Source organism: Babylonia areolata, chromosome 22 (assembly GCF_041734735.1).
Source record: "Babylonia areolata isolate BAREFJ2019XMU chromosome 22, ASM4173473v1, whole genome shotgun sequence".
NCBI classification, from domain to species: Eukaryota; Metazoa; Mollusca; class Gastropoda; order Neogastropoda; family Buccinidae; genus Babylonia; species Babylonia areolata.
In genome coordinates, this window is record NC_134897.1 from 16,997,033 (window position 1) to 17,014,532 (window position 17,500).

Here is a 17,500-nt window from a genome sequence, read left to right on the forward strand (position 1 = left end):
TCATACCTGAAAGTGTTTTTTGTTGTTTTTTGTTGTTGTATTTTAATAGCTTTCCCAACATCATTCCTTCTGTTCTCTCCCACAGTCACTGTTTTCGCCTTCTCTTCCACTCAGTTTCCTCTTTATTTTGATTTTCACTGACAGCTGATCATAATCTTCACTTCCCCACTCTTGGCTACCTCAAAGGCTTCCAACACTCTGCTCCAGAGAGAAGCGGTGTGTGATCAGCGGCTTGACGTTCACCTTGCCAGATCTGGGCCACCATCACTAGGGCCGTGGGGGTAACTGGGACACAGGCGGACAATGCTTACAGGTACATACCACTTTCATCTGTGCAACATGCCTCGTTGATTTGTCACTCAGGTAAACAGGGCTGTCAGGTAACCGGATTGCAAAATCAAATACCACGTATGATTATTAGAGTGTGTTCTTGTTCAAGTTCATAACGTATTGTGTATATGTGTGTGTGAGTGTGCGCGCGCACGCGCGCGTGCGTGCGTGCGTGCGTGCGTGTGTGTGTGTGTGTGTGTGTGCGTACCTGTGTGTGTGAGTATACACATGTGTATTAACATGCTTTTTTGTTTGTTTTGTTTTTTGTTGGTTTTTTTGTTGTTGTTTTTTTTTGTGGGGGGGGGGGGGTTGCTTTTATTTGTTGTTTTTTGTAAAGCACCTGCAGACCTATTTAGACAATAAGTGCTATATAAATTCACTTTATTTTTTATCAATATTATTATTATCATTGTTGTTGTTGCTGTTGTTTCTGATGCCGCTGCTGACATTGTGGTGATGTTGTTGCAATGATGATGATGATGATGATGATGATGATTCTTGCTACTGTTATGATTATTGATGTGGAGAAAAAAGTGCAGGTAAACAACTCTTTTGCGATTATATAAAATGACTTCACAAAGATGCTTTTATAAGGAGAGAGAGAGAGATGGGAGGAAGAGATGGGAGGGAGAAATGGGAGAGAGAGGAGGAAGAAGGTTTAATCTTCAAAGACCAAAACAGAAAGCTATCCAAGGGAGACAGTCATTTGTTGTGCCTGATAAGACTTGAGTTTTGTCCCCTGCAAAATTGCAGCAACAAATCAGCAAAGGCAGACAGAACTTAACAATATATTCTCAGTCTCTTTGGGAGATAAACCACAATCCTCTGACCTAAAATAAACTTAGTCTCAGCAGTCAAACCTACAATGAACAGGCACTTCAGCTGAGTGGTTAAAAGCATCCACTTTATAATCTTCACTGGACATTTCTTTTTCTTTTTTTTTTTTCATTTGTTTATGCTGATTCATCTTCTGTCTCTGTATCATGGAACTGTCCCCAAGCCACATCAAACAAAGATACACTCACGCAAATCAACACATCAATACATAATGTCTGTGTCATATGGTCTTTTAGTATGGATTCCATTTATATTGCAAAATTATATGCAAGCGCACGCACACACACACACACACACACACACCCAGCAAGACAGCACCAGGTGAAACTTTACTGACTGTGGTTATACATATGTGTGTGTAATTTGTGAATTCATTACGAGTGTTTCACCACGAGACAGGCAAGAAAAAGTCATTACACTTTCTGCATCTGTGAAATATCTATTCACTCTTTTTTTCTTCTTTTTTTTCCCAACCATTTCACAAAGATTACCTCAAAGATGCACAGCATAAGTAACAGTAGCTCTGTGTGGAATGTCATGTAATTCAATTTGCTGTCCTTCAGTTGATAACCTCCACTGCAATACAACCAAACACTGCACAATGAAATACCATTGTGTGCACAATAAGAAAACTAGAACATGAAGCAAAAAGTCGAGAAAATGAAGCCTGCTGTTTTGCATGTTCTGCCTGTATGGATCACCTTTATTTGTTGCTCGCAACAAAGTATGTAGAGAAATAATGCTGAAAAGAGGGAAAAAATGACTAAAGTAATGTGTAATATCACCGCGTTAGAAACATGCAGAAAACCATTAACAAATAGCAAAGAGTGGTAACTCTCTCATTCACAAGGTACACAACTTCAAGTCAGTGCTGCTTACGCTACTGATTCAGCTAGCACACAAGTAAATAAAAAGGTACATTGGAACAAACCCTGACACTTCCTAAAAAAATTTTTTTTTTTAAAAGGGGGGTGTGGGGAAGTGCTGGGTCTGTCCTTATACCGATCATCTGACATGTGTACACAGCAGCAAAGACAGAAGAAATGTGCAAACACAAATAAGCATGTATTCAAGACCAGCAATATTAACAATTTTGCCCGTCGACTCTTCCATGTTGAAGTCGGAATCACTGTGTACTCGAAAGGGTATCCCCGTTTTGACCTAACATGGTAACCAGTTATGGTAAGACATTGTTATATTCTACTTAACATTTTTGCCCGTCAGCAGTACAAAACATACGTAAAAAAATACCAAATGGGCAAAAATGTTAAGTAGATATATATATAAATGTCTACTACAGTAGACAATTTTAAAGGAAACTTGAATCGATTAGAAAGGTGTCTAAAAAGGGACGCTTTTTGGGGCATTCCATGCACCTAGCAAAGGGTTTGGAAAGAATGTGGGATACACAAAGTGAAGGCGAAAATGTCACGGATGGGTATTTTCAATTTCGCCCGTATGTCAGATTCGTTCACAGTACATAAATCACTTTTAAGCTGGTACAGTTAGGTAAAATGTAGACGGGAAGAAGTGCATTGTGTTTCGCGCGAGTCGGATAGAGGGAAGTATACGACGCTGCAAGTTTAAGAGAATGATTGTACTTACCGATATGCACCTACTGTCGCCGGCTTCGATGCTGATAGTGGCGCACAGTGCCGTCGAGGTACCAGTACTGATTTTGTGACATATTGTATGCATACAATGAGCCACTGTATCGTCCTTCTTCGAAGTACCGGAATAAATTCTGCATGTGCCTTCTTGCTAAAACATCTCGGTACAAACCCATGAGGTCGGCCCATTCCAGAAAAATGACCGGGTTGAGGCCATTTTCGAACACAAATGCACAAACAATTAGTCTTTCAAAATGAACTATGTTTTTTGTCCAAAACAATCTTCTAATTCGGTGTGGCCAAAGTGTGGCAGGGCCAATAATGTCAGTGATGTCATTACACAGTCTACAAATATCTGCATTCCTGTGACGACGCCTTTGGTGATTGTCTGATGCAGACCCGCTGTTCAACATGATGCAGATAGAATGAACGGCAAATGAGAAGAAATACAGTTGTGCAGTGACGTCACAGCTCTGAAAGTGCTCTGAAAGATCTTCATATTCACGCATATGTGCATGTGACATGAAGCTCATAACATCCCACACATGAAAACCAAGTTACACATGAAGGTTACACGTGCCATGCAACGCCACCCTCCTGCCTTTCGAGAGACATTTCCATTGTGAGGGCTGCATGTACCACGCCCCAAAAATGCTGATTTCACGAATAATGTGATGCTGTATCTTACGCAAATTGTTCACACAACGGATTTACTGACTGGTGTTCCGTGTGATAAAATTAAGGAAAAATATTTGATAATATAATGGTACTCACAGTATGTAGAATATATACAAGGGCCAGTGGCCATCATGACTTCAGTGCTCGTGGCTGGACAGGGCTGGCTTCCAGCCAGCTGGGCAGCGGAGGACTTTGCGAGGAAATTTTTGGTGGGGAGGTGGGGGGCAAAATTCCTCCTCGCTGTCCACATTGTCCGTGCCTAGTCAGGCATCCATGTGTCTGATCCGACCTCTGGTCTCCTCAGCCCATGTCTGTATGTGTATGCATGCATTCATTACCAATGACATGTAAATGTTCATGCCACATGAGGAAGTCGACATTCAAGATGTTAATAAAGAAAGCAAACAGGCGAACATATACAGAAGCAATAACACTACATCGAAGCTTTCAATCGACCTACATTGTACACTTTAGTATCCACGAACATATCCAACAATAACAGCAACTGACCGTATCAGAACGTGGTTCATGCACTGCCTGTTGTGCATGATGTTGCGCTGCTGTGTTGGCAACCTCTTCACCGTCCGATTCCAGTTCGCTAAGCTCAAGCTCAAAGTTCTGCAACATGATGAGAAAATGTCAACACACTGGTATTAACACACAAAAAACATGCTGAACGAACATACACCCACGCGACACATCCATAACAGGTGATGGACACAAACACACACATACTAAACAAACACGTCGTCACATGAAGTCATCAAAACAGCAAACCCACTGTAAAATTCATAACATTTAACGTACTAAATTGCAACATATTATCCATTTACTGTATGAACAATACAATAAACCTACTTGTTAGTGTTGATCTACACATTGTCTCATTCCGTTAAGACGTGTACGTGGAAGTACTGTCAGTCAGTGTGTGTCGGACAAGATTGGAAAACATAAATGGTGCTTCCGCATCTTACCGGGCGGATGGGGCTTGGCACACTTGTCGGTGTGCATGGGCCGGGCTCTGCACAACACGTCCATTGTGGGGACAGTGTGGGTGGGAAAGGGCTTCGTTCAACCTGTTAGACACACATTGAAGTTCGTAACCCAAATGGATATTGTATGGACACTGGTACATGATATCGAAGTGTGCATTAGGAACGTGCCACGTAACAAAAGCAGTGCTGTTGGTTACCAAATTAAGATTATACCTACCGTGGACACGTCCAGCTGTGCAGACACATCACCAAACATTGTGAGGTCCGGCATCGAAGGACTGGGGCATTCCTGCAATGATAACTGAATATTAGTCAACGTTTTATATGACATTTTCGTGCATATTAAAGTAATATTACATGTTTGTGGACGCATGAATACATGACTCTTTGTCAAAACGGAATGAAATGCACTTTCGGTCAGGGGTTACTGTGTGTTCCATCAAAGTTTCAATCTTTTTAAAAAATTGTAGAAGCTTTTCTTCATTTCAATAACATAAAAAAAAAACACGTTTATAAAAAGTGCACAAATGTTCCTCATATTCACCACATATAACATAGTACATTTCACACACACACACACACACACACACACACACACACACATACATGTTCATGGTAAGTATACATTTTCTACGAACAGCACTATAACACTTGAATGTGGGCGGACATGACATTGTCCTGTGCGCTTGCGTCTGGTGGCGTGCTGGGCAGTCGCCCCTCATCATCACTGTCCTCTGGTATCAGAGTGCTCCTTTCCAGATCAGGCTCACAGGTCCAGGTTGGAAACAGCGGGGTGTTGTAGGTGTACTGGGGAGCACACGTAAGGGGGTATACTGTTTTTTACAGCTCAAAGAAGTTTGTGTATTTATCTTGGCGGTGCCAGTTGCACCACATCACTTCGGCTAGATGGCCCTTGAATTGAGCGAGGTGTGTGCCATTCACTCGGCGGAAATGCGATTTAGAATGTTTCCATGCACCTTCTATCTTGTTTGTGTGCACCGTCTTTTCATTGCCTGATGAATCCACATACGTCTGTTTGAATGTGGTTTTGTGGCACACAGTGAAATGCTTGAGCCCTAACTGGTTCAGGCCATTGTAGGCAGCCCATCCATCGGAAAATATATCGGTGCCTGGCTTCACATGTCTGAGTATTAGTCCTTCCAGAGTCAGCTTGTCCCTCTTTTCCACGTGGTACAGAATTATTTGGTTTGAATGCCGTTCTACCATACAAAAAATCCACACCTGCATTCCTTGGGTTTGGTCTCAATTGTATTTGCACCTTTATCCAAATACGCTTTCGTCGATTTCAACTTGTCCACTAAATTTAATCCTGGGCAAAGTGGAAGACAGCCACTCTTTAAAAAGTTCGCGCACAAAACACACCCAGTCTACGGCACTTCTGTGATGGCTGAAGCCGTACTGGTTCGAGTTCTGCAGAAAGGTGTGTCCGTCTAGGAAATTCTTCATGAAGAGCATAACATCAGGGAGGGTAAAGTGTGACCTGTCGAGGAATGACCATTTTCGAATTGAAAAATCGTGGTTTTTCTTTTGCATCTCTATTGAAGTCCATCTTTTCTTTTCCCCACTCGCTTTTGCAAAGTGCAAGATGACTGGCACACGTCGCATTGCACAGCTTCCATAAGCAGCCCGTTTTCTTGCATCCATTGAATTAATATTTTGTGTCAGTATCCATGAGTCGAAAGTTAAAAGGATTTTCAAAATCACGGAAACTACAACATATTTCCTCCTTTCTCAGCACTCTAACGAAGCTGCCTTGAAAACCTTTCCCACTGGCCATGTTTGCTGTGACCCCAATGATGGATGAACATCCCCATTTTTAGAAACTCACGAATGTACAGCATTTTGTTATGAAAGCTCATAGGCGCCGCACAAACGACATACAAGAAACGAAATTGCATGCTTCTGAAAACAAACCCATGAACATGTATGTGAAGATTTTCACGAAAGCACATGTGAAATTCCAAATAACTTAGTAAAGTCAAGAATATACTGCGGTACAACGTTCGAGTGCCTCTGCATAATATTCATTCATCTCTTCGTCGTGAACCTCGCTGGCGAGTGCCTTTTCATTTTTAACGTGTGACAATTGCAAAAAGTGCGTGTGGGCTTTCTACATTTGCGGACAATGTGTATCTGCATTTGACAAGCCAACTTCATTCCATGCTTGTGTCACCTTGCAAAAATGACTTTGTAATTCACTAATTGGGGGGTTTACCATCTTGTGTGGTATCGCAACAGCATTCAAATCCGTCTTGATTGCATGTGTCTGCCAACTTCATTCAGGCATTGTGTGTCCACAGCAGACAACTTCATTCCGTGATTGTGCATTGACGACAACTTTATGTGACTAATGAAGTTACGTGTGCATCTCCACGTGTTCAGATAGGACGATTCAGGACAACCTTCCATGCACACTGACTGTGCATTGATTTTGCATCGATGAACAGTTCATTCCGTGAATGTGTGTGTACAGCTGACAACTTCATTCCTGGAATTGGTTTGTATGTATACTATCACAACTTCATTCCGTCAAAAGTGTGTTTCAGAATGCCTACTACATTCAGGGATTGTGTGTATGTACTGGACAACTTCATTCCGTCAAAGTGTGTTTCAGAATGACTACTTCATTCAGGGATTGTGTGTATGTACTGGGACAACTTCATTCCGTCAAAGTGTGTTTCAGAATGACTACTTCATTCAGGGATTGTATGTATGTACTGGGACAACTTCATTCCGTCAAAGTGTGCTTCAGAATGACTACTTCATTCAGGGATTGTGTGTATGTACTGGGACAACTTCGTTCTGTCAAAGTGTGCTTCAGAATGACTACTTCATTCAGGGATTGTATGTATGTACTGGGACAACTTCATTCCGTCAAAGTGTGCTTCAGAATGACTACTTCATTCAGGGATTGTGTGTATGTACTGGGACAACTTCGTTCCGTCAAAGTGTGTTTCAGAATGACTTCTTCATTCCAGAATTGTGTCTGATTCCTCTGAAAACTTCATTCCAGTAAGTCAACGAGATGGGTCTCACACTGCCAACTTCATTCCATGTGTTTGTATGCCATTCTTTATTTTCTTCTTTACCAATGTGTACGCCTGACCATTCACAAAAAAGGCAAACGGGCGAAATCGAAAATACCTGTCCGTGACATTTTCGCCTTCACTTTGCCTATCCCACATTCTTCCCAAGCCCCTTGCTAGATGCATGGAATGCCCCCAAAAGCATCCCTTTTTAGACACCATTCTAATCAATCCAAGTTTCCTTTAAAATCGTCTACTGTAGCAGATATTTCTATATATATCTACTTAACATTTTTGCCCGTTTGGTATTTTTTTCAGCTATGTTTTGTACTGCTGACGGGCAAAAATGGTAAGTAGAATATATGAATGTCGAACCAGAAAAAGAGGACAACTTTTCAGTGTAACGGGAATACCCATTCCAGTACACAGTGATTCCGACTTCAACATAGAAGAGTCGACGGGCAAAACTGTTAATATTGCCGCCTCTTTGATCCTGAACAAGCCACACAGAACACATGGACAATACAGAACAAACACATGGTTGCCTCGGTGGTTTTTAAACTGGAAATGAACAAACAATTAGGCATGGAGATGAAATGATTAACAAATAGTAAAGAGTGGTGACTCTCTCCATTCACAAAGTACACAACTTCAAGTCAGGGCTGCTTCCGCCACTGATTCAGCTGGCACACAAGTGAACAAAAACCGGGTACACTGGAACAAACCCAGACACCTCCTCAAAAAAGGAAGCGCCGGGCCTGTCCTTATACCGATCATCTGACATGTGCACACAGCAGCAAAGACAGAAAACCAAACTAATATTACGAAACTAAAGGAGAAATTAAATCCATGTGCAATAAGATAAAATCGAAAGTAAACATTCACAATCAGCTGGTGAGTAAAAACAAAATATTCTTCAAACTACCTGAGCAGGAAAAGTTGTCCGGAGAGCTAATTGTATTTTTTCTGTAAAGGGCAAGAGTGGTTAAAGAAGAAAATCACAATTATGCCCATTTCTTTCATTCGGACAAATCAGCGCCACTGTCGTTCGTCGAGTCGAAAACTGTGTTCAACTTGAAATTCTGAATCTAACCACAACACCGCTATTAAAGATGACTTTCCTTTAAAGTGGCAATCTACCTGGGTGTAAAATCCTGTCCGCTCATTTGTGGAGTATGTCGCCTATCAATTCCTGTGAATTTTGATAAATAATAGCTCTTTAAGTCGGCTGCACAGCCCGCTCACATCTGGGTTGTCGCACGTGCGCAGATTGCCGTGAACTTGTGAAGGGAGGTAAGCCAATAATCAACCTCAAGGGACACTAGCTTCCACTCAGTGTACTCGGGCCGGAGAGAAGGGGGAGTGGGAAGAGGGGAGGGGGACTCAGGACTTATGTTGATATCAGGGACATAATCACTGTTCGACATGTGCAGACATTACAATGAAAATGTAAATAAAGTTAAACAGAGTTATGAGTCAGTTGGCCAATCGAGCTATCACAGCGGTCCCCGGCCGTGTAAAGTCCCAATTCGTTCCCCCTTCCCGTAGCCCGGTCCCCTAAGCGGGAGTCCTGTCAGTGTCCCAAATCGTTCCCCGGGGGACATGTCAGTGTCCTTTTGTGACCTGAAACGTCCTCCGGGGGAGGTTCTGGGACGTCCCCCACACACACACACACACACCCCTCTATGCTGGTTCGCCCCCCTAACCCCACCGCCCCCCCCCCCCCCCCCCCCCCCCCCATCCCCCCGCCCTAACGAGCCAGGGGATTATCGGACCGGGAGACTATCGACACAGGGGGCCAGTATCGAGTTGACCCCGTATCGTGTCCCGGCGTTCTCGAACGTTTACGGTCGTTCACAGCCCGGGGCATGGGAGCTGTCAGATGAAATCTCTCTCTCTTTCTCCAGACTCATTTTTGTTGACACACCTGAGAAAAAGAAAAAAGGCAGCCCTGTGCTGTTGTGACGTGCTCTCCTTGCCGGTGAAGAGCAGTCCGAATTTGACACAGAGAAATCTGTGGTAACAAACACAATACATTACAACAATGCGATACAACACAATGAGTTTATGCATAATTTTTTTTTTAAAAGCTGCTCGTTCTTTGCTGGATGTTCAAGACCACTTTCAGCGGAGTCGGAAGTTTTTTTTTAATAGTAGTAGTAGTAGTAGGGACTGGCTTTTGGCCTTAGGCCTAGCGGCCTATTTAATTGTGTCCCCTCATTATTTCTGATTGAATGCCTGTCTTATAAAATAACATTATATTCAATCTACACTAAAGAAAAGGTCTTTCAGTTGAGGGTCTTCATCTAGGATTTTTTTTTTTTAAGCTGTTGATATCTGTTGCATATTTTGTGTTTGTAGGCAGCGCATTCCAAAGCCGAAATCAGCCAATTCTGAAAGCAAAACAAAACATCCGTTTGTTAGTATAGCAATGCCTGATGAAAATCTTGCCTTCATTATTTCTAGTGCAATCAACTTCCGAGAATTTGAAAAGAGCATGCACATTAATATCATCATAATTATGGAATGTTTCAAAAAATTTCCTCTGATCCTCCTTCCTTTGAGTGAGTGGAATTGGAAATTATGTAATCATTCTGTATAGTTTAAGTTTTTGCACTCTCTCAGGATTTTAGTGGCTCGTCTTTGTACATTTTCTATCATTTTTGACTGTCTCTTGAGATGAGGACTCCAAATCACATTAGCGTATTCAAGATGGGGCCTAAGAAATGCTTTATATAACTTGATAAATGTCTCCTTTTCTAGAAAGGTAAAAGTTCTGATGAGTCCCATCATCTGATTTTCTTTGTTCACAACTCTCTGGATGTGAGGATCAAAGAATAAATCTTTATCAAAGGTAACTCCCAGATCTTTTTCTTCATCACATGTATTTATTTTCTCCATTTCATCATAATAATCATAGTATATTCAAACTGTTCATTCCTTTTGCCAATACCGGTGCATCACCTTACATTTCGCTACATTAAAGTAAAAGGTTCCATTCATCTGACCATTCTTGTAGCTTGTTTATGTCCTGTTGGATCTTTGTGCTGTTTGTCGCCTTATTATATATTTTTGTGTCGTCTGCAAATATTTTGCATGTGGTTTGAGTCATGTCCGGTAAATCGTTAATGAACACAGTGAATAATATGGGCCCTAGAATACTACCCTGTGGAATTCCACTTAAACCCCAGATTTCTTGGATATCTCTTCTCCCACTCTCACTAACTGTGACCTTCCTTTAAGAAAACTTAACAATCCAGTTTATGATATTACCAGTCACTCCATATGTTTTTAGTATAGTTAGCAACCTTTCATGAGGGACAGAATCAAATGCGCGGCCTTTCTAAAGTCCAAGTACACTATATCAGCTGACCCCCCATTATCTATCAGCTCTGTTAGGTTGTCGATTACTTCTATAGTAATTGTGTGACACATGATCTCTTTCCCCTGAACCCATGTTGGCATTTAGCATATAAGTCATTTTCAGTAAAATGAGCAACTACCACATCTTTTTCTTTTTCTTTTTTTTTCTCTTTTTTTAAAGCTCTCCAAAATCTTACATGCAATGCAAGCAAGTCAAGCTCACTGGCCTGTAATTACCTGGATCTGTTTTGGAACTTTTTAAAAAATATAGCTGTGACCTCTGCACTGAGTGTTCCGATCTCCAGGCAAAGTCCGCACGCCTGTTTGTAAGGATTTGTTGAATACATTACATATATATAGTAGACTTGATATCTCTTCGCTTACTTCTTTCAACACTCGTGGTGGAATGAGATCGGGACCTTGAGACTAGTTTGGGTTAAACTCTTTCAATTTGTTTTTGACTGCGTGTGTGCCGCGGGTTATCCGTACATCACATATAGATAGCCTACACTATCAGACCGGGAACACTCTGGTAAGACAGGGACACTACTTGGGTCCCCACGTGTAAAAACACTAGAGAAAAATTCATTTAATGTTTCTGCCTTTTCTTTTTCATTATCTACCAAACTTCCATCTTTCCTTTTTAATGTGCCTATTCCAGTGTTTATTTTCATCTTTTCCTCACATATTTCCAGAACTTTTGGGGGTTATTATTACTTTCTTTACCTATTTCCCTTTCATAATTTTTATGGCTTCTCTTAATTCGTCTGTTGCTCAAATTCCTTATTTCAATATAACTTAGGTAATCCCGTCCTGTTTTGCTGCACAAGTATCTGTTGAACATCTTTTGTTTCTTTTTGATTGTTTTGAATGCTTTTCCATCCATCCACATTGGCTTTATGTTTTTAACTGAACCTGTTTTTACTTTTGGAATACACTCTTCCACACCTGTTGTTAGTACTTCTTTGAGTTGGTTCCAACTTTCTTCTACATTCATTTGGTTCATGTATATCTGTCCAATCACGGTTACTTAGAATACTTCTCAGTTGGGTATAATTTCCTTTGTTCTGACTGAAAGTATATCTTGCCTTTGGTTTTATGTTGTGATTTGTTAATACATATAGTTCAAATGACAATACATCATGGTCACTTTTTCCAACTGGATCCTGGTGTATATTGTCTGAAATAAAATTATCCTCGTCACTAATATCCAGTCATCTGAAGTTGGGTTCTGTTCTGGTCTCCTCCTTGTTGGTTTGCTCACTTTCTGCATCAAGTAGGCATCATTGATTTTTTTCCACAAATTGCCCACCTTTCTCCCCTGACCACTTTCCATCCCATCTGACAAAGGGGTAATGAAAATCACCCATAATCAATGCTTTATCAAATTTTAACATTATATCAGATTTTAACAGATCAAACATTTTTTCAACATTAGCTTCAGAACTCTTATTAGGACTTCTAAAGATACAGCCTAGTAATACTGTGTTTCTATCACTGGTATTGAATGTACACCATAAAATTTTCTATTTATTCATTTATTTATTTTTTGATATAAGTATTTATCTATTTATCTATTCTTCTTCTTCTTTTTTTTAATTATCTGGTTTGGACTCTCTGTAACTGTGGATCCGTTAAAAAATAGAAATAACTTCATTCAAGGGACATCACTCTTACAAAGCAGCTAATCAACAACAAAAAAAAATCAACAGCTCTCAACCCAACTGGGCCACTGCAGACATGGCTTGTGTAGGCCACGTAGAATGATGTTCGCCATCTCAGGTTAAGTTAGACGCTTTTTTCAGTGACAATGTCTGGTTCAAGGGAAGAACTGAAAAGAATCGTGCTTGGTAAAATCCGAGAAGATCCACTTGCAGCAGATCTGCGATGGAGTCTTTTCGTTGCAGCACTCCAAAGTTACCGATGCGATTCCGTCCTCCGTCCATTTCCTCCACGTTTTCACTCCGAAAACGAAGAGAAAGATACCGATCGTTTGGTGAGTGGGATAAGTCAATAACATGTGCTTACTGGATTTACTTTTTCATATATTGGTATGCGCTTTATGATACTCTTTCTGAGTTTTCTGTCTTTGTATTTTCATTCGTTGTCATTGTTTTTATTTGTAGAAAGTTTCAGATGTTGGTTGTTACTCACTGTTGTTCATTTCAGTTCAGTTACTTAATTAGGGCGGCATCACTGCGTTTAGAATGTGAAAGGAAGAGCATGATCCACTGCATAATCGCATATTTGCATCATTTCTGAACCAGTGATATGCAGATTTCTTCAAACTGGAACGGTCTCCCAGGGCCCTCCCAAATACACTAGCCTGAACAACATGCTAGATGCTATGCACACTGATGGCTTTGGAGATCATTTCCAACCCATCTTGCAGGAAACCTGTGGCAGTGTATGTGTGCATGCATACATGTATACATACATGTTATAGGAGGTGGTGTGTGTGTGTGTGGGGGGGGGGGGGGGGGTGAGGGGGGCTTGGACGGGGTGGTGGTGTGAGTGTGTGGATCGTGGGAGCAATGTGCAAGTGTAGCCACACAAATGCATGCATGTGCTCATTTTTAGGGAGTCCATGTTACAGGTGTGTGTATGTGCATGTGTTTATATGCACCTGTGTGTTTGTATGCTTGTGTACACATGCATATGAGTGGTCATGCCTAGTGTGTGAACCTCAGTCATATAAGGCATTTATCACTGTATGTCAGTTTGAGTGTGTGTGCATTCCAACACTGGTGTCAGTGTGCACACTATGTTTATTATTGCTTTTTAAAATCTATTTATTTATGTTTATTATTGCTTTTTAAAATATATTTATTTCTTATTTCTGTTTATCATTATCATTATTGTTATTATTATCATTATTATTGTTATTCATTATCAATTTTTTTTAAATTAACCATTATTTGTTTATTGTTATATTATTATTATTCATTATTTTTTCTTATTATTTTATTAATTCATCTGTTTCGGTTTTTTTGTTTTTTTCCAACATCATCTTTTGATGTCATTGTTTTATATTGCATGGGGTCTCTAGGCCCAGTCAGCATGTTGGGTTTATATTGAGATCATGAATCTGATCTTTTTTCTTTCTTTTATCAGCAGATGTGGTGTAGCACATATGGATCAGTCCACATGTTTTGACATCGCCTTGAAACTGAAATGTTTCAGTATTTACAAAACAAGAATGAAAATGCGCTTTCGCGATAAACATTTTATTTTAGCATGTACCTGTGATTATCATTTTTAACGTTTTATGCTTTTGATTATATTCATATATATTACTGTATATTCCTGTTATTCATTTTGAACGGATAAATGACTATGAATAGTATGATTCTCATGTATACATTATTTATCTGTTAGTGTTTTGCACCACAAAGTCGTATTGGATATTGACATGTAGTCTGTAATCTGTAAACATGACATATGAAATAGAAATTCAGATCCATTTAGTGTATGTTATATATTTGTAATTTTATGATGTATATTTAACTTAATGAGAAAATGAAATTCTTATTTTGCAGTTCTTTTTCTGAGTAGTGGTAGGCTGGGGGATAGAGGTGGGCTTACAGTGAGGGTGTTGGTGGGCATTTGCATGTAAGTCTTTGTTTTTACCCAACTTTTGTCTCACCACCCACAAACCCAGTGTCAATATTTCTATTAAATTTTTGTGTGTGTGTTTTTTTGTTGTTTTTTTTGTTTGTTTGAAAACTTGAATCCACCAGATATATATTTGTTGTGGTTAGAGCTTATAGATGTCCCCTTGATGTCCCTGAAAATGGTAACAGTAGCATACATGTGCCACAGTGAATGTGTGAAAACAGAATAGTAAGCTAAATATGAGATAATACTGAGAAGTTTCAGATTTTCTCTTACTTAGTCAAGTTAGTGGTGATCTTGTGTCCGTCGAAAACGTCAGCTAACTTCAGCTGAGTTTGTTTCCTTCATCTGTAGAGCAGACACTGGTATGTGGATGATTTTTGCCTCTGTCCTGAAGGAGTCAGTATTACATAATGGAAAGAAAATCATCAATATCAAAATTTGATCATCAACAGCCACAACAATAACAAAACCCAAGCAATACAAATATGCAAGCGACCTGGTGAATATTTCACCCATGCAGATAACTGTCAGGATATAATCAAGCATATTCTTTTGACAGGATGTAGTAATGGTACATATAAAGAAGTGTCCTGAATTAGAGTTAGATAGCTAATAGAAGTTTGTACATGTATAACATTTTGTTTCAGTGCATCCTGGCCTCCACGCCAGTCTGGTAAAGCATTTAGCCCAGCACTGCCAAGGCTTTGCATGCCCTGCCTGTCTGGGTCCCACATTTTCATTCACCCATTGATTGATATTTTGATTTATTTTGTCCCCTCTGTCCCCGTCCCTGGCCTGTCCCCCTCCCCAACCCTCCCAACAGCCCCCCTACCCCCCTTCCTTCCCCATGCATCACTTTGAATCTTGTTATGGCCAGCACCTGCTGTGTTTGCCCCTTGACAGTAAACTTATCAATAATAAGGCTGTGCATAAAAGTGTGTTTTGGTACACACTGATGTAAAACGTTTAGGCGCTTTCACAAGACCAGGCAACCTTTTCGCCTGACTGACTGACTTAACAAATAGCTCGTGAACATAGAACTTTCAGTAATCTTTCACACACACACACACACACACACACACACACACACACACAAAAAAAACTTTAAAAAAAAAGAAGAAAGAAAATCCCATATACAAGATGAAGTTGATCATCTTTTTCCCATATCTCATATTTGATAATTATAACTAATTTAGGAATTCTGATAATGGTGTTGGAGGAACAGCAACATTTTTTGTGTGTGCAAAAAGTACAGCGACTATTGCAATATTATAGCCATCATATATTTTAGAGAACATGTAGTCGACTAGATCAAATCAACATCAATTGATGACTGATATGACATTCATATCATCTGATGACCCCCACCTCTCACCCCTGCCACCCCTCACAAAAAACATCAATGCACTTCATTTAAAATAGAAGTCATATATTTATTCTTGTCAAATGCACTTCAAACAAAAATATATTGGTTATGTCACATTGTCATATTCATATTGAAACATGAAATATGACATGTAAATTGCATTTATTAGTTGTTTTTTTATCACACAGTTTTGCTCAAATCAAGATTTTCTTCATCTTCAGTTCTGTTAAGATAATAATAATAATAATAATAATAATAATAATAACGGTATTTATGTAACGCTGAATCTTGTGCAGAGATAAATCAAAGCGTTTTCTCACCAGTCATATACATGCATGGGTAACTCTAAAACTGGAGAAACTGAAGACAAGGAAGAGGCAGGGAAGGGAGACTATTTTGGGAAGAGGTGGGTTTTAAGGCCAGACTTGAAAGAGCTGAGTGCGGAGACCTGACGAGGAAGTTCATTCCAGTTGCAAGGTCCAGAGACAGAGAAAGAAGGGCGGCCAACAGTCAAGAGTTTGAATCTGGGTATGCATAAACAGAGTGGACCTGAAGCCGATCGTAGAGAGCGAGATGGAGTGTAGAAGTGAAGGCAGCCACAAAGATAGGAAGGGGCAGATTTGTGAATACATTTACAACATAGAGTGCTGGTATTGTACTTTATTCTGTGTGAGACAGGGAGCCAGTGGAGATGTTGCAAAAGAGGAGTGATGTGCTCCGATCTTTTCTTTCTGAGGACGAGTTGGGCAGCAGAGTTTTGTATGCGCTGAAGGGACTGAATGGATGAAGCAGGCAAACCATACAATAGAGAGTTATAGTAGTCAAGGCGAGAGAGAATCAGAGAAACAACAAGTCTAGATGTTGCGTCAGTGGACAGATATTTCCGAATGGAACTGATGCTCTGCAATTGACAATAGCATGATTGACATGTCTGACTGAAATTTTTGCATGGACAGTTTGTTGTCGAGGACAATGCTGAGGTTCCTGACTGAACTGGAAAGAGGGATTGATGTACTGCCAAGTTTTATTGTGTCAGTTGTGATGGAAGAGAGTTTTTGTTTCGTTCCTATGATCATTGCTTCAGTTTTGTCCATGTTCAGTTGTAACTTATTTAGTAGAGTCATCCGGTGTTGAATGTCCAGGAAGCAGTTGGATGTTGTGCCCATCCCAGAGGTGCAATATTGTTTTAAACAAGATGACTGGAAAGAACTGATTTTTTCCTATTTTTATGCCTAATTTGGTGTCAACTGACAAAGTATTTGCAGAGAAAATGTCAATGTTAAAGTTTACCACGGACACACAGACACACACACACACACACACACACACAACCGAACAACGGGTTAAAACATAGACTCACTTTGTTTACACAAGTGAGTCAAAAAGCATACATGTATGTCCTTGCTTATTATTCCACTTCCCTCATGAAAGAAAATACATTCTTCTATAACTGCTGTACCATACCTCCACGTCCAAGCCTGACTGTTTGTGTGGGAACCTGTTTGGTGTGGCAGAAAGAGGCAGCGGCAGATATTCCGGGGGTGCTGCAGCTGTCCCTGAAAGTGAGCACCGTGTCTGATGAAGCTCTGGAGCTGCTGGCGTGGGTGCTGGATGACCCTTCTTTCAGGCTGATCACAAAGAACAAGACTGAGGTGT

At 40.3% G+C, this 17,500-nt stretch overlaps 1 protein-coding gene across 1 annotated transcript in view; it reads left to right on the forward strand.

Moving 5' to 3' along the window:
- Nucleotides 1–12,550: 12,550 nt before the first annotated feature.
- Nucleotides 12,551–17,500, forward strand: part of LOC143296888 (protein mono-ADP-ribosyltransferase PARP16-like) — a 17,888-nt gene continuing 12,938 nt past the window's right edge. The window contains exons 1-2 of the mRNA XM_076608875.1: nucleotides 12,551–12,856; nucleotides 17,359–17,496. Of these exons, the coding sequence (XP_076464990.1) occupies nucleotides 12,671–12,856; nucleotides 17,359–17,496 (324 nt within the window). The 5' untranslated portion in view covers nucleotides 12,551–12,670. The remainder of the gene's footprint in view (nucleotides 12,857–17,358; nucleotides 17,497–17,500) is intronic.